A 25,671-nucleotide genomic window follows, 5' to 3' on the forward strand; every position below is an offset into this window, starting at 1 on the left:
GGATGAGATTAACACTCAAATAAGTGGACTCTGAGTAAAGAAGATTATCCACCAAAACGTGGGTGGCCTCATCCCGTCAGCTGAAGGTGTGAACAGAATCCAAGACTGACCTGCACTGAGCAAGAAGGGATTCTGCCTGCTGCGGGCCTTCCGACCTCAGCTGCAGCAATGGTCCTCAGATGGGTCTCCGGCCTGCTGGCTTACCCTGCAGATTCAGACTTGCCAGCCATACAGTCACGTGAGCCAATTCTGTAAGATAAATCTGTGTGTGCATGTGTGTGTATGTGTATAAAATATATGTATTTTTGGTTCTGTTTCCCTGGAGAACCCTAATTGATGGAAGAAGATCTGAAATCATCATTTTGGAGAGCTGGGGAGCATGATGGCCACAGAGAGGAAGGCAGGAGAAGTGCTGGGCAGTACTGAGTGCCAGGTGAGGCTGGTGACCACCAGAATCAGGTATAAGCCACGGGCATCACAATGTGGTTCCCTGGTCTTGTCGGTCAGGGTGCAGTCAAGCAAAGAGTAGCCAGTTTGGGTTCATCCCAGGAGTGTGTGCCAGTCAGAGAGAATTTAGGAAATAAGAGGGTGGAGGAGCACCCAGGCACAGGCCACGGGAGAGCTGGGCAGGGCTCATGGATGGGAAAAGGGCGGTATTGCATTTGGCGTCTGGCTGAGGCGAGAGAGCAGGCCTGGTGCAGGCGGAAGTGGGACAGGCAAGCTGCAGGAGCCGGGCCTGAGCCCAGGAGTTGGGGTGTTCTGCCGAGCGATCCTGCAGGTGGCAGAGTTCAGGGAAATGATAGGGTGCTGCGGTGACCCTGGAGGAGCTATTGAGGTGGGCGGTGGGTTTTGGAGTGAGGTGAGTGTGTGATGCCAGGGCTCTGCAGGGACTGCCATGTGTCTGCCCTGGAAATAGAAGGAGACTGAGGGGAAAAAAACATTGGAGGGAGAGATAAAAGTGAGGGACTGGCTCCAGAGAAAGTGCCCTGATCCCGAGCAGGGAGGGCCCCTCCTGGGCCCGCCCCTCCCTGCTGGACCTTCATGTTACCCATGACACAGGGAGGTGTGGTGCACCTGCAGCCCATCCACCTGTCCCAGGTCATGCTGGGAGCACAGGGGGACGAGCGAGCGCCAGCCATCCAGCAAGGCTGCTTGCACGGGCCAGACCCTAAGGGTTGGATGGCCATAAATATATCACTAAAAACACTCTTGTCTCAACATCTGCATGTCTGGGACCTCATTTTAACTCAGCAGACAAGTCACAGACCTCTTGGGTGGGCCCTCTGACCTGTAGGGTATTCCAGAGGGGGTATAACTGTACTGATGCTAAACAGACCTGGGACTGTGGGTGTCCCACATAACTCAGTATTACAACCCCACAGGGGAAAGTGATGCCACCAGATTCAGAGGTGGAGAGGCAGGCTTTCCACAGCTTTGGAAACCAGTGGCAGACGTGCCATTCAGGGGCCCAGTGGGCACTCACCCCTCCCTCAGGAGAGGCAGTCTTGCCAGAGTTAAGTGGTGGTCAACAGCCAGATGAGTTCAGTATTTCTAGACACTCCCTTACATGGGGCTCGTGGTTACTAGAGTTACGTGGGAGAGTGAGAATTTAATATCCTTCTCCTCTCTGCGGTGATCCAGAGGCACCCTGTGGGGAGAAGAAAGCTGTGTAGGGATCCGATACATCTGCCTCGCTCTGTGTAGCTGCCCACTCCCAGGACCGGAAAGGCCACTCTACCAGAGAAACGTGTTTGTGTGTGTTTGTGTGGTGTTCCGTACTGACAATGCCAAGCATTTCATCACAAAATGTTAACCATTCGGTTAGTCTCAGGTCCTTAAGTGTTTTTAGGAAATTATCTTGCCTATTTTTTTTTACTTTCTTGGAGACAAAGATAAAGCATCTTGAAGATAGAAAAGCACATAAACTCAAGAACTGACAGATTTCTTGGGAAATGTTTATCTCCTATTCACTAATAAGGTTTCCTTGAGTAATCTGGTTTGCTATGGCTCCATAAATTAAAGCCGACACATGAAACAAGGAAAACACGTTTAACTCTGTTTTGAATTAGAATGACATCACTAACATAAAAACCACAGTGACATTCTGGGAGACAGCAATGAATTAAAGTTGGGACGGATGTAATATCAGCATATGATGAAGCATATTCCATCAGCTGGCAATTCTGATTTTTGTGACCTTTTAAAATTTCTGTTAATACTGATCAGAAAATGTGTCACAATCTTGTGCTGGGTTTGACTTGGCAAAGACAAGTATTAAACTACCCAAACATTTTTTTATCATTTATTTTATCATTTTATCTTAACAAAATTTTGCCTAGGCATTTTCTGATCAGATAATGAGATCTGTACACTTGCTTTTTTAGTAGCGATCACCCACCATTGTCCAGTGCTTTGGGAAAGCAGATGCTGATTACTTAATTTGTAGACCCTGTTTGTGGACTATTTGTGATGGGAGACCTATAGAAAGATTGGAATTTGATAAGAGTCTTGAAGAATAGAGACCATTTGAGGAGCCCCGCCTGTCCCCAGCCTTGCTCAGGGACCCTGGAGGACCCATCTGACCCCTCTCTGGGCTGCTGGCCTGTGGATAAAATGAAGGTTCCTGTGGCCAGGATTCTCACCTGGCCCTGGTCAGCTAGCTCGCTACACACGTGTGGGCAGTGTGTCATTATTGACTCTATATAAAGAGCCCTGCCCAGTGCTCTGGGTGACAGGGTGGCATGGCTGCAAGGCTGCAGGAGAGCAAAGCAGAGACTGGAGTGGTGGCAGTACTGAGGACAGAGGCCCACAGGCTGGTTGTGCAGGCAGAGAGGCCAGAGGCAGAGACAGGCTTGCTGCAGGCAGACTCACTCTGAATAGATGGGATTCTAGTGATTGACCTGCCACCATGGAAATAAAGTTGGGTATAAACCCTTTCATCCCAAGAACATTCTACTGTCATTTGTTTGGTCTCACTGAATCCATAGTGAACTTGCTGGGGGCTGGAACCCATTGGCAAGACAGGCCCTCACCCACACAGGTAGTAGCTGGGTAACAGGAAGCTCAGACGCTCCATCCCTCTGGCTCTATGATTTTGGGAACCCTTTATGGCACAGTGGAGTTCTAGGTCCCGTCTGTGTCCACTGCCTCGCCCTCACCCCTGTCTGGGTGGAGCAGCATATTTTAGCATGGCATGAGGCAGTATACCTAAGGGACTACCAGTACCCTCAGAGTGAGGCTTGTCTCCCTCTGGGGTTCTCTGCTGAATACCCGCAGAATCCAGGAGGCAAGTGTAAGAAAGGGCAGGAAAGAGTTCAATGGAAAGCGGACCTCAGGACCTCCAAGCCACTGAAGGCAAACTGAATGATGAGCACAGTGCCTGCATCATCTTCTAGATTCCAAATATAATCTTCACTAGCCAGGAAGAAGATGGTTTCTGCTTGTTTTCCCTGATGACAGACTGCACCTATACCGTGACCTTCCAGGTATCAGCAGTGCGTGCGTGGGTGCATGGGTGGGGTTGAAGGCAACATGGTAAGTGGTAAGTAGTTAGACCAATCTCATTAAGTCACTATCAGTTAATTCAAACACAACTAAAATTACAGAAGCTTTGATTCCCAAAGCAATTCTTTGGGATTTCCCCAGAGCAAACTAAGTTCATTAGAGACAAAGTATGGAGAATCCATAATTTCATATGAAAACTTAGGCATGGAGTATTACTAATCAGATAACTAGGGTTTCAAATCAGACCATGAAGAGACCAAAGAACCCACTCTAACTGCGGACCAAAAAAGAGTGAGCAAGGGAAACTTACCAAAGGAACATTTCCCTTTGCACTTTCTTTTGCTGTGTCCCCAACTATAGCAGGCTTAGGAAGGGGCCCATAAAAATCTGCTCCCCACTCTGGGCTGCTGCCCTTGTGCACACAGGTAGTGCATTCTGAGAGTTTTAATCCCATGAAGCAAAACCAGGTCCCTGCTGCAGACCCCAGGCCCCTTTTCTACGTGGCTGTCATTCACAGTTTGGCTCAAATGACTTTAAGAGTACTGGTTATGTTAAAAATGTCTGTGCCACTAATTACAAGAAAACTAGGTAATATGGCATTTGGATCTATATGAATCTCAGAGGAAGAAGGACCTATATTTATGAGAAAGAAGCACAAAAATCTTAATTACACTAAGATTTTAAATAACTATGCCTATTCAAATAGAGTGTAATACTTGATAAGGGTTAGGAATCAGCTTTTGTGCTTTGAAGTATCCATATACCTCAGGAAGGATCTAGCAAAGGTATAAAATATACTGAAAACTCCACTGTAATTAGCTAGCTAGAGACATCTGTGGATGAACACTGGCACTTTTACATCTTCGTTTCCAGCCTGGAAATACAGAAGAAGGCTGCTATAATCTAAAAGCTGAGAGCAGAGACACAAGAGCTCAAGAGAGAAATGATCAAGAAACAAAGACTTAACAAGTGAGCTGCCAAACTCAAGATTCCATTGAAAGTACAACACAAAGGTAATAATATTCTCACTGTAGAAAACAAGACTAGGAAGAGAGGCCCTAGAAAAACTAAGCAGAATGAGATGGGTAAGGGAGAGTTTAAAATGTTAGAGAAAAGTATGAAAGATGTGTAAAAGGAGTCCAAGAAATGCACATTTATCCTAAAACAAAGAAGACAGAGAACATTTCAAATTTATTGTTGAAGAAAACTTTTCTGAAATAAAGCAAGATGCCAAGTCACTGTGCAAAGGGTATACCGTGTGCCACGGAAAAGTGGAGAAAAATTGATCAGTATCAAGACATAGCACATGGACTTGATAACTTAAAAATATCTTTGACATCTCGACCAAAACAATGTTGCATTGTGTCAGATAGGATGGGCTAGGTTATGCTGTGGCAACAAATATTCCCCAAATCTCACTGGGTTAAAAACAATAAAAGTTTATTTCTTACTCATGCTACACGTCCAATGTGGGTGAGCTATGGGGGCTTTGCCCCTTGTAGTCACCCAGGCTGATGGTGCAGGCACCATCTAGAATTTGTCAATTACTGTGCCAGAGGGAAAAAGCTGTGGAGTATCTCACCTCATAAGTAAACACCCAGGCTTGGAAGTGATACCTACAAGTTTTGCTCACATGGCCCTAAGCCACCGCTAGGGGACTAGGATGTACAATCTTACATGAGGGGAAGTTGGAGAGCTAGAAATACTTTTAAACAGCATTAACGATCACCATATACTAAAGTGAAAGAAAGCATTAGGCTGACTTTAAGATCTTTCCTATAGCAATAGTCAGTGTCAAGAGAGAATGGCATATCATCCATAAACCTCTAAGGGAAAAAAAAATGTGCTCCTCAAGAATTCTGTACTGGGAGGTGGAGAGGATCATTGTGCATAATGATTCCAGGTTCTGCTTTGGATACAGAAAGCTAGAAAGCTAGAAAAGAGTACTGCCCCCACCATTACAACAAGAAGATGCTGGACACTGCAAATTCACAGCTTAAGTTAAGCCCATCAGATAGCTGAGGTTACAAGGCAGCCAACTAACCCATACTCTAAGGAAAGACAGATGTGAGCTCCTGCTTATCTGGGGCAGATGCAATCAGACACCAGCTCTAGTGGAAAACGTGGGCAGTATGCATGATCATACAGGTAATTTGGCAGAGAGATGGAAGCTATATGGAAGAACCAAATGGAAATGGTAGAGATAAAAAGCACAGTCACAGAAATGAATCATGTCTTTGGCAGCGTCCTCAGTGGACTTGGTAAAGCTGAGGAAAAAAATGACAAAGTGGGATTTATCTTGGGAATGCAAGCCTGGTTCACCATGCAATAGTCAATCCATGTTATTCACCATATTAGCAGTCTATAAAGAAACTGTGTATCAACATCTAAGTAGATGCTGAAAAAAACGACTTACCCAACATGCATCCATGATAAAAACTCCCAGGAAACTAGGAACTTAATAATGGGCATCTATGAAAAACTTAGAGCTAATGTTATATTTATTCCCTAAAATCAGGAGCAAGACAAGGACATAGGCGCTCAGCACTACCGTGTGGCACTGAGCTGGAGGTTTGAGCCAGCGCAGGAAGGTGAGGGAAAGAAAGGAGAGCCATACGGGTTGGAAAGGAAGATGTAAAACTGTCTCTTTCTCTGCAAATCACGTGACTGCCTACACAGAAAATCCGAAAGTATCTATAAAAGAGCTACTAGAAGTTATTTTTAGCAAGATCACAGTATACAAGATCCGTAACAAAAATCAAATTTCTATATACTAGCGATGAACAAGAGATAATTTAAAAAAATTTAAGTACCATCAAAATAGGATCAATACATATGAAATACTCTAAGCATAAATATTATAAAATATGTTAAGATCTATATACTAAATACTATACAACACTAATGAGAGAAAAGAAACAATGATGAAATTTAAAAAGACCTAGATAAATGGAGAACTATACCATGAGCGTGTCCATTCTCTCCCAATTGAGATACAGATTCAATGCACTCTCAGTCAAAATCCTAGCAGTATTTCTATAGAAATTGATCAAAATCCCAGTAGGATTTCTATAATTGATAAACCGATTCCAAAATTTATATAGAAATGCAAAGGAACTAGGGTAGCCAAAACAATTTTGAAAAACCAATGAAGTTGGAGGACAACAGTAAACAGACTCACTTCCAACAGTCTCCCATTCTCTTGATCTCAGATGCAACTCAGCTCCCGCCACGACTCAGGCCATTGCTCCCTACAGGACCTCAGTTGGGGGGCAAGGGCAGGCTGCTCACTGCCGCCACTTCCAGACTATGGCCTCCTACTTCAGTCATAAATCCTGCCTCCTCTAGCCTCATGCCACCAGCTCTGACAGCACCTCTACTTACTTTTTTGTTACAAATTCATTAAGAAGTTTGCGGTAGTTTTTTTTCTGCCTCATGTTCTCACCATTGTCCTGGGCAGTTTGAACATCCACAGTGATGAGCCATTAAGAGAGGCTCTCCAGCCTTGCCTTGAACTTCGTAGGTTTCTCTCACTGTATCATAGCTACCCCACCATCAGGGCGCTGGCACAGGGATGAAGGTGGGACTGCAGGCTCACCCACTCAAGCTTGGCACAGCCTGGCTGCATTCTTAGAGGGGGCACTGTTGTTCCAATGCCATCACCACCTCTTAAGCTACTGTACCTCCTCAGGGACTAGAGGTTCAAGAAAACAGGTGTGAGGAGGGTCCCACTGAGTGCAGGTGTCAAGAAGAACTCCAAAGCCTTGGGAGAGCAGGCCAAATACCCCCAACCCATCAAGTGAGGAGTGAGAGGTGACTTAGCTGCTTGGCTGCACCGGAGCACACTCCAGTGGCCTCCCGAGCTTTGAGATTCCCCTGGGGATTTGCCAGCCTTTCCATGGGGCAGTGATTGCATGGTAATTATAATTACCTATTTCCTTGTTATGTTTTTTTAAATATGGGAAGAAAAAGTGGCCAGGGTGGGGAGGTGACTTAGGAGTTGCCTGATCTCAGAGTGAGTGCTGGCTGCCCATGTCCCCTCCCAGAAGGACAGTGAAAGGCCACAGCAGGCCTCAGGCGCCAACCCCAAGTAGGTCCCTGGACAGAGTAAGAGGGAAACTGCAGCTGTATGCAATGTGGGACAGGAAGGAGCACCTTGCACGGAAGAGGATGGGGCGTGAGTGCCACAGCTGGGTGCCTTTGAGCCTGCTGGCTCTGTCATTGCAGTGGGCTGCTGGGCCCACTGAACTGGGCCTGCTCCTCTCTGTGGAAGAAGGCAGGCACAGGGGAGCTGGGCCCACTCTCACCACGTACTTGAGGTGAATCCTCTGTCTCTATACATCACTAATTGTTTACAAACTGGTTTCATGGTGCACGGGAGTTCCTGGGAAGCCACCCAGACCAAGTGATCGTTCTTGCCAGCATGTAAAATGACACCCATGCGGGACTGTCACAGGCACCCAGTTCCAGAGGGCAGCACCTGCCTCCTGCTCTCCAGATGCCAGTGTGGTTCTCTGGACTCCCCAGTTCCCCACAATGTTCCCTATGCACATGCGACAGAGCTTCTGACACACTGTACGTACAATTTACCACCAACCAACGGTTCCTTTGACCATGGCCACATCTTTTTAAAAAAAATTTTCGCACATTTCCATTCAGGGGAAAAGAGAGGAGAAGAATTGGGTTTCATTTTTAAGCAATTTGGGATTTCAGGAGTCAAAAAACACTTGCAGGAGGAAAAAGAAAAGGGTTAATATAAAAATGACAATTTTCCATGTCATTTTTTAAAAAAATCAGTTGCTGTAGACAAGAAGAGATTGCCATAGGAAACTGTAAAATCTTTCTCCAAATATCTTTAAAGAGGCAAAATAAATTCCCATCTGTTCCCTGATGGTGTAACAGCAGAAATGTTAGAAAAGCAGTAGACTACATCACACCCACATTTGCAAAGACCTCTTTCACCCATTCATATCCTCCTGCACATGTGTCAGAGGGAAAAAGTGAAATGGCAATAATAGAAAATGAGATCCAGAAAGCAACACCTTGAAAGTGAAAATCTATAATCCTTTAAAACGTCCTCCAAAAAGATATTCCCTCTTGCATTTAACCTACCTATATGAATCAAGAACTGAAAGGAGTAGATGCATAAAAAATACCTTCCTAACACGTCTATACTGCATGGGATGAAATGCATGAACACACAGGCCCGCGGCCGTCACCTTCAAGGTCAGCCTCACGGCGTTGCAGTCCTCCCGCAGCGGGTTCAGCTTCAGCGTCTCCCCGAGGTTGCTGCAGCCGGACGACTGGTGCTGCATTTCACAGCAGACACACACCTCGACACTGTCAAACTTAATCTAGACAGAGGAACACAGACAGATCTCACAATTAAAACGGCATTCGTCCCGGGTGGGTATGCATGAGCTGCACAATTAAGAACATTTGAAAATGCTTCCATTCAAAGCCTCCCGTTTTAGTTCCCTTTAAGCATAAAGTCAAAATTATTTTTATTGGCAGAAGCCATGCAAAACACCATTAAGGAGTGACTTCAAATTGCTCTTCTAAAAGCAATTAATTAAAAAGAAAAAATAAATAAGTTCGGAGAAACCTAAACTATAAAATTACAGGAAAATTACAGAAAGAGATAAAAGTAAGTAAGCAGAAAATTACTCATTTTGAGTTATGCACAGAGATATGTTATAGCTCTGATGCATTCCTTGGCTCATTCCATTCTAACAGTCAGCAATTTCCTGTCTCACTTCATGGTCTATCAAACTCCTACTCATCCATCAAAACCCAACTCCAGCTCTGTCCTTGAGGCTTTGTGTGGTTTTCACTTTCCAGAGCTGCTCGCATCTCTGCTGGCAGAACACACAGGCAGGCCCCACCTCCGCTGAAGACTTTTCGTGTAGCTGCACCTGTTTGCATCCCGTGTGCTCCCTGAGGGCGGCCACCCCCTCTCACCATCTCAGTCTTCACAATGCCAATGAGTTGTAGGCATTCCATAAATGCCGAATAAACAAAAATGCCTTGGAAAATTAGAACCATGGGAAGAATAAATGCAATTCAAATATTTTTAAAGGCCTGGAGCCCAGGAGGAGACCCACGAAGCACACCTGACCCCAACCTGCAGCCTGAAGGGGCATCTGCTCAGCCAGACTGAAGAAATGAGAAATCAGGGCTTTCTGAAACATCCCTACCACCCCAGCCTCACTTACTCCCATTACTGGCTGAACCCACACTTACTGCTGTCACATCCACACCCAGCTGCTCACAAACACAAACTTCCACACAAGTGAAATAAAAAAGGGGCTGCGGTCGGTCAAGGGTACTGTTCAAAGACAAGCGTGTCATCTATTTTAAGCCTCTGGATGGTTTATCCTTACTCTACTGGATGCTTCCTTTGAACTCTTTTAATTCAATCTTTTAAAATAACTAGAATTTTATTTCTGGATTTCAGCACGTGTTTGAGTGAGCAGTGAAGAAGGACCACCTGGGTGTCAGGGACTGTCCTGTAGCAATTCTTCCCAATCTGCCCACAGGCCACAGAAAGAGAACTGAGGGCTGGTCAGGCCTGAGGGGGAGGGTGGTGCCTGCGCAGACCACTGCCCCACGGCCTCGGCCACCCCACCTATGGGACGAGGGAGCGGTCAAAGTTGCCTTTGCGTCCCACATATCAAAGTAGAAGGCACAGATTTTGGTCTCTCTTGTTCATGGATGCACGAGAGCCTACAGCAGCCCTGGCCTGGAATGGCTTCTCTCCAAGTGTCTCTGCCGCCTGACCACCGTCAAGGCTGGAACAGCGCAAGAGACAGTTTGGCGTCATCATGAACAGAGCTGGGAAGGGCAGCACCGGGCGACGCCCACTGGTCTCACTCCAATGGTGGGATGAGAAGCCTGATGCTGAAAGAGGGAGCAGTAGATGATTTTGGAGAGCAGGCGGTCTAGGTAGATCTCCTTTAGTGGAGAAGGGCCTAAACCAAGGTTCGCAAGGTCCCCACGGCCAAGTCTGCACCATGTTTGGAACAGTGTCTCATGCTGGGTCCTTGCTAAAGGGGTAGTTGAGAGGCGTACTCTGAATTCCAAGCCACAGCCCAACAATTCCTACAGAGCACAGATCCACCCTTGCACCTGAAGAGGTAAGAGTCTGTGAGCAGGGAAAATATATTTTACTATAGTGACTAGTGCCTTAGGTAACGGCTCAAGACCAACTATCACCCACACAAGTAAATGCACATCTTAGCAATTTAATGCGACCAGCAGTGCGTGGCTGGGAAGGCCCAGTATCGAGTCCGGTATAGTTTGGGAGACAAGGAAATGGAGTTGCACGAACACTTCTATAGGATGGTGAGTTCGTACTAAGGAGTACACCAAGTTACTACACGGTTAGCAGACATTCCCTCCAGCTGGCTTTTGGAGGACAGGGGATCACGCACAGGAGGGAGTGTGCCCACTTCTCCTAGCGAGGGTCCTGCACCCTGGCTCTCCCCTGCCCAAGCCAGAAGCCTAAATCTGATGGTCCAGACAATGGCTCAAAGGCACCCCTCACCAAGCTTTCCTTCTTTCTCCCCGTTTGTGGGTTCAGCACCATTTCCTAAAAGTCCTTAGATGCCTTCCAGGTACTCTGTACCCACTTGTCTCTGCCACAGGAAGGTGAGGTCGTGGGCACACGGGCCAGTATTCCTGTTTGTGCCTCTCGCTGATACAGCACAGCAGGCACACAGAGTTGGAGTAAAGCAGCATTTTTGCTCCAGCCTGATGCTTGGGAGCTGATGCAGTGGATGGGACCAGGACTTGGCAATCAGAACCCCCACGGTCCTAGCCCCGCTATTCCAAATGGTCAATGTAGAGATTTGGGAACAATTCTTTTCCTTTTCTTTTTTTGTAGTTTAGACAATATTTATTGTTACCTTTTTTTTGGGTTATTAAAGTGTACAAGATCACTGCAAAATACTTAGAAATACCAAATAAAGTAACAGCAAAAATCACCTGGATGCTCTCCTTCTACCCTGAGATAACTACTGTTAACATCTGGGGATATTCAAGTAGATTTTTAAATGGGGTCATGCACTTTTCAAGTCTGTGCTTTGCACTTAATAGATCATGAATATATTTTTTTGCTTTTTAAGCAATGAAACATACATGAGAGTGTACAGTGTAAGTGTTCAGTTTAAACAAAAAAGGGACACCAAGTATATTCCACCCAGCTTAGACACAGAACAGGGCCAGATCCTCAGAGGTCTTTGCCCCCTTGAAGGTCACACACCCATGGCTCCCCTCCCCCAAAGGGCACCACTGTCCTGAATTTCGTGTTCATCATTCCCTTGTCATTTTGTCACATACCCATATATTTCTAAACAATGTATGTCTTCCTTCTACCAGTTTTTAAACTTTACAAATGCAACATATGGTATCTATTTTCATGTGACTTCTTTTGCTCAATATTTTTTTGAAGTTTAGCAATTTTTAGTAAAATTTGAAGTTTAATGAAGAGATGTGGTTCATCTATTCAGATTGCAGTATGTTATACCATTCTGTTTCACATATTGCGTTTATCTCTTCTGCTGACGGATATTAATTGTTTTAACTCTTTTGCTGTTATAAACAATGTTGACAAGAACTCACCTAGTGAAAGTAGTCAAGTTTCTTAAATATATATGCCTAGAAGTAGAACTACTCTGTCCTATGTGCATGCGTACACATTACAAGGTAGATGAACCTGTTTTTTTGAATGTTTGAACAAATTATACTTCCACCGATAAGGTATGAATGTCCAAACTGATTCACATCCTCACCAATGCTTGGTAATACTGGACTTAACGTGTTTGTCTGTGTAGTGGGTAATAAAATAGTATATACTTTTGGGGGTGGGGCTATTCTTTGCCCGTTTTCTTAAGTGTTCAGAATGTGAAGCCTAACACATTTACACAGGAAGTGCACAGAACATATAGAGTTCAATGATTTATCATCAAGCAAGCCCCCGTGTGACCACAGCCAGCCTCCCAGAATGCCTCTCAGGCTTATCTCCCACTAGTTCCTCCCGTCCAGGGCACCAAAAAGCTCACCACTTTCCTCACTTTTTGGTAATCACTTCCAAGCTTTCAACTTTATACTTTTATCACTTACAATATAGTTTAGTTTTGCCTGCTTTTCTAACCTGATATAAATGGAATCATACAACATTTTTAGTATCTGGTGTCTTTCATTCAAAACTTTGAGATTCATTCATGCTATTGCATGTAGGTGTACTTGGTTCTTGTTCACTGCTGTATAACAATACATTACAGGAGACAGAGGCTCAATGGAACTGTCCCTAAGAAGAAAATAAAGCTGATGAATACCTGATGTGTAGTATAACATTTAGAGGACATTTTTGGTTCTCTTGAGGAGATTGAGGGTAAATTAGAGACAAGGACATAGGACATTAAACAACAACAAAACAAAACAAAAACACAAAATTGTAATTTCAGGATAAAAGACAAAAATCATACATAATACATGGTTTTGTTGAATATGTGGTTCGTAAATATTTGCTAAAAATCTATACTTTTGTCTTTCCTTGTCTTAACAGGATCATCTGTAACATAAAAGTCAATTTGTGCTCTTATACTTTGGTTTTACTCTAAGAACTCTTTGCCCAGCCTTAGATTCTAAAGATTTTCTCCAGTGATTTTTTGATGAGGTTGACCTTTTTACCTATAGATGTCTAATTGTTCAAACACCACTTGTTGAAAAGGCTACCTTTTCTCCATTGTTTTTGACCTTTGTCAAATACCTGTTGGGCATATTTGCATGCATGTACTTCTGAGCTCTCTGCTCTGCCCCATTGATCTGCGTGCTATCTCTCTGCCAGTCACACGGTCTTGATTACTGTGTCTGTATGTCTTGAAATCAAATAGACTGATTTCTTTCCTTTCATTCTTTTTTAAGATTGTTTCTTTGCTTTTCCATATATGTTTTAGAATAAGATAGTATATATATTCAAAAAAACAAAGAAAAATCCCTTGCTAGTTTTTTGATAGGAATTGCATTAAATCTATCAATTTGGTGAGAATTTAGTCTATTGAGTCCTCCAAATCATGGACACGGTATGTCTCTCCATTTATTTAGATTTCTTTGATTTGTGTCATCATTATGTAGCTTTCAGTGTGCAAGTCCTGGACATGTTTTATTATATTTACATATATATATTTTTGAGTGAGTATAAACAATATTATATTTTTAATTTCAGTGTCCATATGTTCAGTGTTAATATAGAGAAATACAATTAAATTTTGTATCTTTATCTTATATCCTCCAACTTCGCTGAACTCATTTAATAGTCTAAGGTTTTCTCTTTAGATTCTTAGGATTTTCTACGTAGGCAGTTATGTTATCTACAAATAAGATCAGTTTTATTTCTTCTTTTCTGATCTATATGCCTTTTCTCTTCCTGCCTTATTGCATGGGCTAGAGTGTACTGCAATATGTACTATGTTGAACAATGGTGGTGAGAGTGGGCATGCTTGCTTTGTTCCTGATCTTAGAGGAAAATCATTCAGTCTTTAACCATTAAGTATAATGTTATCTGTAGGTTTTTGGTAGATGCTCTTTTTCAAGTTCAGGAAGTTTTTCTCTATACCTATTTTATTCTGAGTTTTTTTTTATCATGAAAGAGTGTTCAGTTTTGTTAAGTGCTTTTTCTGTATGAATTGATATATATGATATATATATCTATGTGATTTTCTTCTTTAGTCTATTAATATGGTGGGATGATTGATTTTTGAATATTGAACCAGTCTTGCATCCTTGGAATAAATCCCCTGTGTAGTTAAGTATAGTTCTATGCGTATGTGCTGAATTCTATTTGCTAATATTTTGTTAAGAATTTTTACATCTACATCAATTAAGAACATTGGTCTTTAGTTTTATTTTTCTGTACTGTCTTTGTCTGGTTTTAGCAGCATGGTTATACTAGATTCATAAACTCAATTGGAAAGTATCCCCTCCTCTTCTATTTTCTGGAAGAAATTGTGTAGAAATAGTCTTAATTCTTCTTTATATGTTTGCCAGAATTCTCCAGTGAAAATATCAGCACGTGGTGATGTTGTTTTATGGAGTTTTAAAAAGATGAATTCAATTTCCTTAATAGTCATAGGGCAGTTCAAACTACCTATTTTATATTGTGTGAGTTATGGTAGTTTTATGTTTTTCAAGGAACTGATCCATTTCATCTAAGATGTTAAATTTATTTGTGTAGAATTGTTCATTTTACTCCCTTAATATCTTTTTGCTATCTGCAGGTTCTATAGTTATATTCCTATTTCATTCCACATATTGGTAATTTGTGCTTCTACCTTTATTTCTTGCTAATAGTTTGTCAGTTCTGTTTTCTTATCAAAGCAGCAGCCCCTTTTTTCATTGATTTTCTCAATTATCTTCCTATTTTGAATTTCATTGATTTGTGCTCTAATCTTTATTATTTCCTTCTTTTTTTGGCTTGGTTCTCCTCTTCTTTTTTTTTTAGTTTCTTAAGGTAGGAAATTAGGTGATTAATTTGAGACCATTCCTGATTTCTTATGTAAGCATCTAGTGCAACAAATTTCCCTCTCTGTATTACTTTAGCTGTCTCTCATGTATTTTGATACATTGTGCTTTGTTCTCACTCCATTCTGTATATATTTTAATTTTCTTTGAGACATCATCTTTGATCCATTATTTAGAAGTGTGTTGCTTAATTTCCACATGTTTAGAGATTGTCCCTACAATAGTGAAGAAAACCTAAGGTGTGTCTAGAACTTTCATGTTAAGGATGAATAGGATAAAAAGATAATATATGGCAACCACACAAATATCCTACAGCAAGGAAAGGAAGAGAGAAGGAGTAAATAAAAATCACAGCCTGTAAGCAGGACCCATCATTATTATACTGGTTTTAGAAAAGAGAGAAGTTTTCCTTCCTAATTGTTTGTTTCCTATAGATAAAGTATCATTTCTCTATGGCTGCGTCAAGACTTTGTCTTTAGCTTTTATAAGTTTGACTATGATGTATGTGTCTTGGTGTGGATGTTTTGGGCTTATCCTGTTAGAATTTTCTTGGCCTCCCGAATTTATATTTAATGTGTTTTGCCAAATTTGGGGAGGTTTTAGCCATTATTTCTTCAAGTATTTTTCAGCCTTTTTAATCCTCTCTGTAACTCCAATGACATGAATGTTAAATCACAACTCATCAAGGCTTTGCTCATTTATGTTTTCAGCCAATTTTCTCTCTGGTATTTAATTTGGGTAATTTCTATTGTTCTGTCTTCCTGTTCACAGATTCTTTTCTCTTTCCCCTCATTCTACCACTGAGCCCATCACTAAGCTTTTCATTTCAGTTACTGTACTTTTGAGTTCTAAAATTTCCATTTGGTTCTTCTTTATAATTTCTATTTTTGTGCTTAAACTATTTATTTATTCAGGAATTTGATTATTTCAAGAATGATCATACTTGCTCATTGCAGCATTTTTATCATGGACTACAGGTGAACATATGAAAGTCAAAATACTAAACCTGTGAGAATATAGGGGAATACGTCAAGTCTTTGGGGTAGGAAAACTCTTCTTAAACATGACTCCAAGTGTGTTCATAAACCGATGACTGATGTGCTTGACTGTCTGAGATTAAAAACTTCTTTTCATCAAACAATACCAGTAAGAGAATAAAAACAGGAGATTTTGCATTATATGTGACAGAGGATACATAGTCAAACTAAACAAACAAAAACCCCTCTCTTAAATATTAAGTAAAAGATAAATAACTTAATATGAAATATGTGATAAGGAGCTCTACCACAATAGTAATCTGAGAAACATAAATGAAAATTACAATGAGATGCCACTACACCCCACTAGAATAGCTAAAATTGAAAAATAATTTCACTGCACAATGCTAAGTGATAAGGATGGGAAACGACAGGGACTCTTACACATTGCTGGTGGAGGTGTAAATTGGGATGACAACTTGGGAAAACACTTGGCATTATCTACTTAAATTAAATATTACTACCTAATCTAATACCCAACAGACAGTCCAATTCTAGGAATGTATCCAACAGAAATGCATGCAGTGGTAACAAAAAACACATGCCACAAGTTCATGGCAACATTACTCAAAATAGCCGCACACAGAAAAGTGCCTGAAGTCCATCAGTGGTAGAATGGATGACTGAATTATATTACCTTCATACCAGGCAATATTATAAAGCAATGAACATAAATTAACTACAGCTACATACAACATGAATAAATTATACAACATAACGTTGAATTCAAGAAGCCATACACAAAAGAAATGTGAAATGTTTCTTTTTAAATGAAATTCCAAAAGACAGGCAAAATTAAACTGTAATGTTCAGAGAGGCATGCATAGTTGGTACAACTATAAAGAAAATAAAAGATGTGAATATCATAAAAATTAGAACGTGATTATCTTCAGGGGGAACGAGAGGCAGTGAATTGGGGGTGCGTAAGGAAGGATGCTGCGGATGCTCTATTCCTAGACTTCTGTGGAGGCCACTCAGATATTTGCCTCAATAAATTGTTAAGCTATATATTTTTGGTTTGTGCAGTTTCTTATATGTGTTTTATATTTCTCAGTAGAAAAGGTTAAAAGCAGATGGGCTTGTTTGACAATAAATGAAATGTAAACCTTAAATTAAGAAAAGAAAAATTAATTGGAAATAGGAAGAAAGATACTTACCAAGCATAAGAAGTGACTAATGAAATAGAAATAAATAAAGATAATAGGATGAATAATGCTTAACAATGATTCTTGAATAGACCAGAAAAAATTTTTAAGCCATGGGAGGACTGGTTTTTTAAAAAAGAAAGCCAAACCAAACAACACAGAAATGAGAAGGGAGCTTTAACTATAGACATACTAGAGATTAAAAGTATATGGGCAGCCCTACAGCCATAAAATGGAAAATCTTAGAGGACATGGATAATTTCCCAGTAAAATATAAACTATTACACTGAGTTCAAAAAATGTAGTAAATCTAAAGACCAATAGCCATAAAAGAGATTGGAAAGTCCAAAATGGTATTTCAAGCTGGGTTCACTCTGGCCTTTAATGAAGAGATAATTCCTATATTTTAGCTAATGAAATAACCAAAGAAAATATCATAAGCTATGTAAATATCGGAAATCATAGAACTGTCTTTTCAAATAACATGGTTGAATAGCTAAAAAATAATAAAAACCCTAAGAGAAAATACTAAAATACAATTGGAATTAAAATTATTTGTTGCATTTATTAAAATAAATATGGTGCTAGTAACAAGCAATTAAAAATAAAAATGGCAAAATATTCTATTCAATGTTAACAATAACATATATAAAATACTTAGTAGTAAATTAAACATGAAAATTAAATGACCTGTGTGAAGCTATGTATATGATATTGTTAAATGGCAGGAACTCAGGTGTAGTAGATGTGGGTCATTCTCTATGGTCATCCACTACCATTGGGCCCTTGTCCTTAGTTTGGGGAATCTCCACCTTATGAGTCTTCCACCTTTTCCAGAAATGTCTTCTTCTTGCATTGAAAAAGCAGGTAACCCGGGCTTTACCTATGAGACACACCTGCACCAAGCTTCAGGTGGGATCTTGGGACACAAAGAGGCACGCCCTGACCGCATTGCATTCTGAAACAGACACACAGTTTCCAGAGGGGGCAGAAGCTGGCCACTCTCAGCCCAGTGGTGATGAAGGGGTCTTCCTCAAACCATTTCTTTAGTATGATTTGGGGCATCATTCATTTCCTGACTTCATAGCCTCCGAACTTGGTTTCTGGCCTGCCTGGAGCTATTTGAGGTCCCATAATAATTCCTTCTAAGTGAAAACTAACTTGAGTTGGTTTCTTTACAACTTAAAGCCTTGACTGATGGACAGTGCCTGGATCAGTCAGGGCACACAGCCTGCTTCTAAATGGGAAGCTGCAATATCCAAAAATACCCACCTTTCCCAGGGAATGCACACATACACTGGTATTCCAATCCCAATCCCAAGGGAGATGGAACTGGACAAAATTATTTTAAGGATTTTATAGACTAATAAACGTGCAAAGATTATCCAAAAAATTTGAAAAAGAATGACAATGGGAGGAGTGGATATCTTAGATACTAAATTTTATTACTGAGGTGCTAAAATCAAAGCACTAAGGTGATGGCTTAAAAATAGATAAAGAGTTCAATGGGATAGAATAGTTTCAGAAATTGGACCGATTCTATAGGAATTTAGTTTATGAAAAACATAGCACTTCAATTCAATAGGCAAAAGATAGGTTGCTTTTAAAGGGTGCTGGTGTAACTGGCTACTCATCTATAACAGTCTCAAAACAAAGATAAAACATTTTTTATTAAGAATATAAATTTAAAAAATTAAAATACAGTGAAATGTAAAAAACAGTTGCAGAAACTGGGAACATGGAGTTCTTTTAAAAGCAAATAAAAACCTCAGAGGGTATAAGTCTCAAAACAAAAGATGGACCAGGACAAAGTCCCAGGGCTGACTCTGGCCAGCCAGGCCTGGAGTTGGAACAACGAACACACACATTTCCCACTGGGGCTGCTGGGCTTCTAGGTCATGAGTCTGGAACTCGTGGATGTATTTTCAGGAGAGGAGTGAAGACTTAACATTCCTAATAGCATTAGAAACGAGAAAGGGGGACATAAATACAAATGCAGAGGGGATTAAAAATGAGATGAAAATGAAATTGAAAAAATGAGAAGAAAATGCTAGAAATAACTTTGTGCCAATAAACTTGAAAATCTAGGGAAAAAATAGATGATTCTCTATGAAAACATCGATTAATAAAATTGGCAAGGAAAAACAATAAAAAAATCCAACCACAACAACAATCAGGTTTACAAAAGCCTGAGTAGACTACAAACCATGGGGGGAATCTTACAGGCCAGCACTGAGGACACATAGGGGGCTTGAAATACGTGCTGCGTCCTTCAGATACACAGCGAGAAATAAGTCCCTCATTTTCCCCACCTATCAGTGACTCTGCTAAAGATCCCAGGCCCTGGAGAAGACTGCTCAGAACAGCTTGATTCACAGGCCTGCCTCTCGTCTGAGTGAGCATGGGGCTCTGAGAATGCACAGAAAGAGGAGATGTGCTGCCCCAAAGACAAGGGCCACAAGGCCCCCCAAAAAGGCCTCTCTGATTTAGAATCTAATTAACTCATAAAAAGAAACCATAAGAAATGCACCCAATGGTCATTTTCCTCTCTTTCCATGGAACTATATTAGTACCCAAAAGTCAAGTTCCCCTCTGGCAACTTCACCCCACGCCACCACGTTGAGCCAGAGGGGTTGGGGACTCACAATCTCTAGGTTTGGGAGTGCTGCCCCTGGCTTCGCTGTGTCCCTTTTCTGTTATCAACCGAACAAAGCTCAGAATAATATATTATTCTACATCTCAAAACCACACAAAGAATTATTTCCTATGATCACATCTCTACCTTGGCACCAAGACTGAAGGAACTCATGTAAATGGCAAGACAGCTTCCCAGGGAGAAAGGGGGAGCCTGGGCTTAGCTGGAAAACACAGTTTATCACATCAAATAACCCTTCAGTGACCCCAGAGAATAGACATCAAAATAAATCTTGCCCATCAGTTATTTCACTGAGTTTGTGATTAATTCTAAGAAAAATTCTGGAAGCCTCTTGATTAGTTCTCTGACCTCGACATCTTGGTGTGCGGGAGGCTGACAGATTTATTTCAGGGGTGCCCCTCAGCATTCAGGTCACTGGGAACACACAGCAGAGCTTTGCAAATGAAGCTGCAGTAATTTTTCATGAATCTCTTTGGAGCATTTAACAGTCAGCCTGCCTCCCTTATTTATGGTTCATCAGCCTGTCTGGGAGTAGAAAGGGCTTATACAACAGAAAGAGAGGGCTACCCCCCCAGTTCTCTTACAGAAGCACAAATGAGACAGATATGTGACCCTCAGATACTCTCAAAAGGCAGGGAGTGGGGAACTGAGCAGTGAGCGCCTGGAGGGAGGGCACGATGCAGGGAGCTCAGGACAGACCATCTTTGAGGGTAACCAGCTGCCGAGACACAGAGGAAGCAGAGAGTGGGGGACAGAGTCAGACCCAGGACAGGCCACAGAACATCGGCTACCTGGGGTTATGGTGAGCACTGGATGACATTATAGAGGTATAAGAGCAAAGTGCAAATGCTCGTTTTTGGTGTTACTCATTTTATCACTTAAATTGAAGAGGACATTTGTAAAAATGCACTCCTCTCTTTGAATACTTGTGGGATTCTACCACTATCACAGACATTCTCATGAATTGGCTGCCATCTGCCTCACCCCGTCCCTATTCAGAGTGACCCCTCTGTCCTGCAGCAACCCTGCTCATGGCAGTGGAGGGTTCTCTGAGCACAGGCCCTCATGATGGGGGACACGCAAGACACTGAATGATGCTGGTTAGACCCCAGAAACTCTGGTAATCATGATGCAACATGATGAACCCCACAAACGTTACGCGTACAGAAGTTTGACACAAAAGGCTACACGGTGTCTGATTGCATTCACATGAGATGTCCAGAAAAAGAAAATCTGTAGACAGAAAGCACGCGAGGAGTTGTCTGGGGCTGGGAGTGGAGGTGGGAATAAGGGCGTGGGGAGTGATGTCTAAAAGGTATGGGGTTTCTGTTTGATGCGATGAAAATGTTCTAAAATTGACTGTGGTGATGGCACCTGTATTGGTGAACATACTAACTGAGATGCACACTTTGAATGAATAGTATCATGTTTGAATTATATCTCAATAAAGGTGCTTATGGAAAGAAAAACAATTACTACTATGTTGTAATTATTACTGACTGTTTTAAGAGTTTTGATCTCTTCAGCTTTCTGCCAAAGTGTTTGATATTCAAAAGTATGCCAAGAACATAAAGAGTCTGAGACAAAGAAACTCTGCCTTCTCCCCATCGTCTCCCGTCATTAGAGGGGGCTCCCTGAACGGGATGACAGTGGGCCAGCCCCCCTTTCCCAAGCCTCCAGATCCTTCTGCCTCAGCAGCTCCTTGCCGCCAGCACCCATTCCCAGCCTCTCGGGCTCTTCCTTACTCCACAGGGACTAGGGAAGCAGGCGCAACCTGCTTCTGCCAGAGGAGCAGTGGGTCCCCACCAGCCTTGGGGATGCAGCCAGCCAGTCACTGGGAGGGTCACACCAGCTTCCTGGCTGAGTCAGTGGCATGGCCCCATGTGCCAGCTCCTCCTGCCTGGTTTGCTGTAGGGGATGACTGCCCCCTGAGGGATATTCCAGGTGAGTAGTTCCTGTGCATGCGTGTGTGTGTGTGCGCGTGTGTGTGTGTGTCCTTCCAGCTATGCTTTACCTGTGACTCTGTCCCCTCAAAATACAGAAATAGCAAACATCTAAGGGCCTAGAGGAGCTGCCCCACCGCGCTGAATCCCGCCCCGCCACGGCCCCCGGCCCACGTTCCAGATGTGAGCTGCTCCTACGTTCTCCTGCTGTGGGTTCACACGCCGGGGCTTTGGCTAATATATTTCCTTAAGAGAGAATGATCCTCTTAAAGTGAATCCATGTGGTACAAAAACAGTTTAAGAATATTTTCTCTGAGAGAATAGTATGTAATAACGATTAATAACTAGTGACAGATATCCTACTAATTTTTATTTCTTGGGAAAGGGTTGGGATTTTTAAAATTTCGCAGCCTGAATCCTGAATATTTTGAAGGCAAATGTGACAAAAGGTCAAATAAATAGGCACAGACATATATAGATGAATTGACTCTATTTCACCTTCAGATTTTGAAGTAGGAGCACCTTTTTCATTAGGGAGGTTTATTCTAAAACCAGTCCAGGTACTGTGACAGATTATAAAGGTGGAATTAGCCTTGGAGAAACTTTTCATGTGCATTTTTCAAATAATCTAAAAGTATGATAAAGTTAGAAATTCCCATATTCTTAAGAAACAAAGTGAAATTACCAGTGCCACCCACTGGCTTTAAAAGGGAAAATACAGACAAGAAAAGGATAGGAAAAATGACTTTTGCTCAGCACTAAAATAAACAAATACTCTAAAGTGAAGTGTTCCAACTGTCATATATGCTGACATATATAAATGCATACTTACATTTAACTATGAGCTGACACAAAATCGCTGCACTGTTATAAATAATTAGCATTGCTACTATTACATGGCAGTTACTGATCTTAGTGCGAGCTGGGCACTGTGTTAAGAGCTTTCTATTTTCTATTATCACTCCTCTTTACAAATGAGGAAACTGAGGCTCAGAGAGGTTAAGTGACTTGCCTGAGGTCACAGAACTGGTTAGTGTTGGAGGCAGGACTGAATCCAGAACTTGCGGCTCATAAGTCCTTTCTCTACATCACCTGTATTTCACACATACCAAATTATTTACATTGCCAGGAAAAGTGAGACCTTTACTAATTTGTTTATCTGACTTTTATTAATCATGTCCCCCCTCGGCCGCCCACTTCAATCAACCCCTTCCAGGAATCCCATTCCTTGAGGCCCAGCCCGACTGTCTCCATCTTTGTGTAAACTTTCCTAATCTCCACAGGGAGATTTAAAACTTCTGTCCTCTTCTCCAAGGAACAGCTGCTCATTTCTTAGTGATGGCACTCACTTTATTTTGCTCTGTGACGGTATTTTAACTCTACCTTTTTTTCTTCCTAAAAAGCCGTTGTAGATGGCAAAGAGGACGCGCATCCCATCATTTCCCCCTCTTCTACTCCTGGTAACACAGCTTTCGTGTTTCTTCCCCTCATAGAATCCAGACACAGCCTCAGAATCCTACTTCACACACTACGCTCAGCACTTCCGGCCAGATCAGGGAAGTTGGCACACACAGTGAGACCTACTTGCCCTAGTAGATATGGCTAAAAAATAAGAAAAAAAAGAAATGCTTCAGACAAAATGTACATAAGTATACACTAAAATGTTGATACTTACTAAGGGATACTTAGCTTATTCCTTAAAGTGCAGGGTCTGCTTTGAAATGATTGAGAAATGTTGGCAATAGCAAGCCTACCGAGTGTTCCTGCCTCTGCCCAGCAGCCGGGGGAAGCAATTCTGTCCTCTATGCTTCTGCCCCAAGTTAAAGCCCAGATTTGGGGGAGGCACCAGCACACAACAGATGTCAGAAGCCAAAGCAAATGGAATGTGCATGCACTCCTGATGGAAGTGAAGACTACTACAAACCCCTTTGGAAAACCGTCAGCATCTACCAGAGCTACACATTATGTGTACACTATGACCTGGACATTTCCTTTCTAGGCATAACCCATGGAAAGGCATAGGGCTGTTCATCAGAAGATCCATACTAGTCCATCCTTCACAGCTTCATGCTGGAAATAACCCAATGCCAATGGAGAGAACAATGGGAAAATCAACTCTGGTTTTCATTACAATGAGAAACTGGAGCTCCCTGCAATAACGTGGCTGACTCTAACAGACCTGTGGGCTGAAAGAAGAAGGAACAAAAAGGGACATAACATATGCTTCTGTGATATTGCATGCAAAATGTATGTAAGCGATAATGTTGAAAACCAGGAAAAGCCCTGCGCTGGGGGAGGTCAGGATGCTGGATGTGGCTGGGGAGCCAGATCAGGGCTCCAGGGATACTGGCCATGTCTTTTCTGGATCTGGGCAGGTTCCACAGGTCTACTCATTTTGCAAAGAGTCACTGAGGTGGACAGTGCAAAATGTCAGAACGAGATCTTCGAGGAATGCTGGGAAACCAAAAAGGAAGTTGATTTTGATTTTGGTTTCCTCCCCCTGGAATGTACTGTCTCACACTGCTGCTATTACCCAAGGTGTGGAATATCAAAAAGGGGTGATATTTTTTCCAAGACTGCACAAGCATGTCTCACTCTGTGGAGCCTCCTCTGCTCTCCCCACAGGAACCGCCCAGGCCCCTGGAGCGGCGTTTCCTGCTCTCCGTGCACACAGTGTCTCAGAGCCCTGGGCTCTGGCACCCCTGGCACCCCTGCAGAGGGCTGCCTCTTCACCCCTGCACCCCCAGGGCTGTGCAGGGCCCAGCACATGAAAGCTGCTCACAACAGACTCTGAAATAAATGGGCGGATGAAGAGTTCTGACATTCAAATACTGGAGGCGAAGTGTCACTTGGCTAATTCAGTCGGGTTGTAAATGCTTCAAGGAGGTTTTATATTAATCATGTTTTTTTAAATTTTTTCTACTTTATGCTGCTCTGACATCTTGGGGGCCTTGCTGATCCTGGCGAGTCTGCCCTTCCCAGCCTTAGCTAGTTCTTCAGTGGTAAACAACTTGCCTGAGAGCCAGCCTTCCATATGCAAATCAGCCAATCCAGGGCCCACACCCCGCCACCCCCTTTATCTAACTCTCACACCAGGCCTTACTCCCCCTGCCCTCTGTCACCCCAGGGCCAGGCACCAGACAACTCGGTGGGTTTTTTTCTCCAAGACTCTCAGCAAAAGCATGTCCAGCGCTATGGCCCAGAGCCCCTGATAAACCCCCTGATGAGGCCAGGGCTTGACCAGTTTTCATCTAGTACCTCAAGGTTCCCACTAGGCTTGTTCTCCTGAGTTCTGCCAAACTGGTTAGAATTTAAATTTAAATTTCCACTTTCAACAGACAGATACTGTGTCCCCACATTGCTTGCATTACGACACTTCACATTAGCAAAGAAGCTTGGCCATTATGACTGACCCATGCTTCTGAATTCCACTTTTGGTGTTGAAGTACATCAGAGCACAGCCCCGTGGCCCAGGAGATGCTGCCGACAGAGGCACAGCTGCAACTGCCGTCTTCATTTTTAATTGTGCTTCAGAACAAGCATCACAGGGACAAAGGGACCATATAGAAATATTTCTTTAGAACTCCAAATATGATTAGAATGTAGGGGCTTGCATCATTTATTTGTGTTGATGTGCACTTACACAGAACATTTAAGGAAAAGTTACCTAATTCTAGAAGATAGGACTGTTATGATAAGTGTTGTTACATAAGTCATACAATTAAGCCTAATATCCTTCTCTGAACTTCTAGGAAAAAAAAAATACCTGCTTTTCATTTATTACCAGCAGCTATTTCATCTTTCTTTCCACCTGTATATCACTGTATTCTATTTGCCAGTTCAGCCACTGCCTCCGCAACACA

At 42.3% G+C, this 25,671-nt stretch overlaps 1 protein-coding gene across 2 annotated transcripts in view; it reads right to left on the minus strand.

The window, feature by feature from the left end:
* ENTREP2 (endosomal transmembrane epsin interactor 2) overlaps positions 1-25,671 on the minus strand; it is a 455,015-nt gene that overhangs the window by 55,953 nt on the left and 373,391 nt on the right. The window contains exon 4 of one of the 2 annotated variants that reach the window (XM_073227101.1): positions 8,724-8,858. The exons of the other annotated variant lie outside the window; for it this stretch is intronic. Within the exon in view, the coding sequence (XP_073083202.1) occupies positions 8,724-8,858 (135 nt within the window). The remainder of the gene's footprint in view (positions 1-8,723; positions 8,859-25,671) is intronic. 2 annotated transcript variants of the gene reach the window in all.

This window comes from Manis javanica, chromosome 18, assembly GCF_040802235.1.
Source record: "Manis javanica isolate MJ-LG chromosome 18, MJ_LKY, whole genome shotgun sequence".
In the NCBI taxonomy this organism is placed as follows: Eukaryota; Metazoa; Chordata; class Mammalia; order Pholidota; family Manidae; genus Manis; species Manis javanica.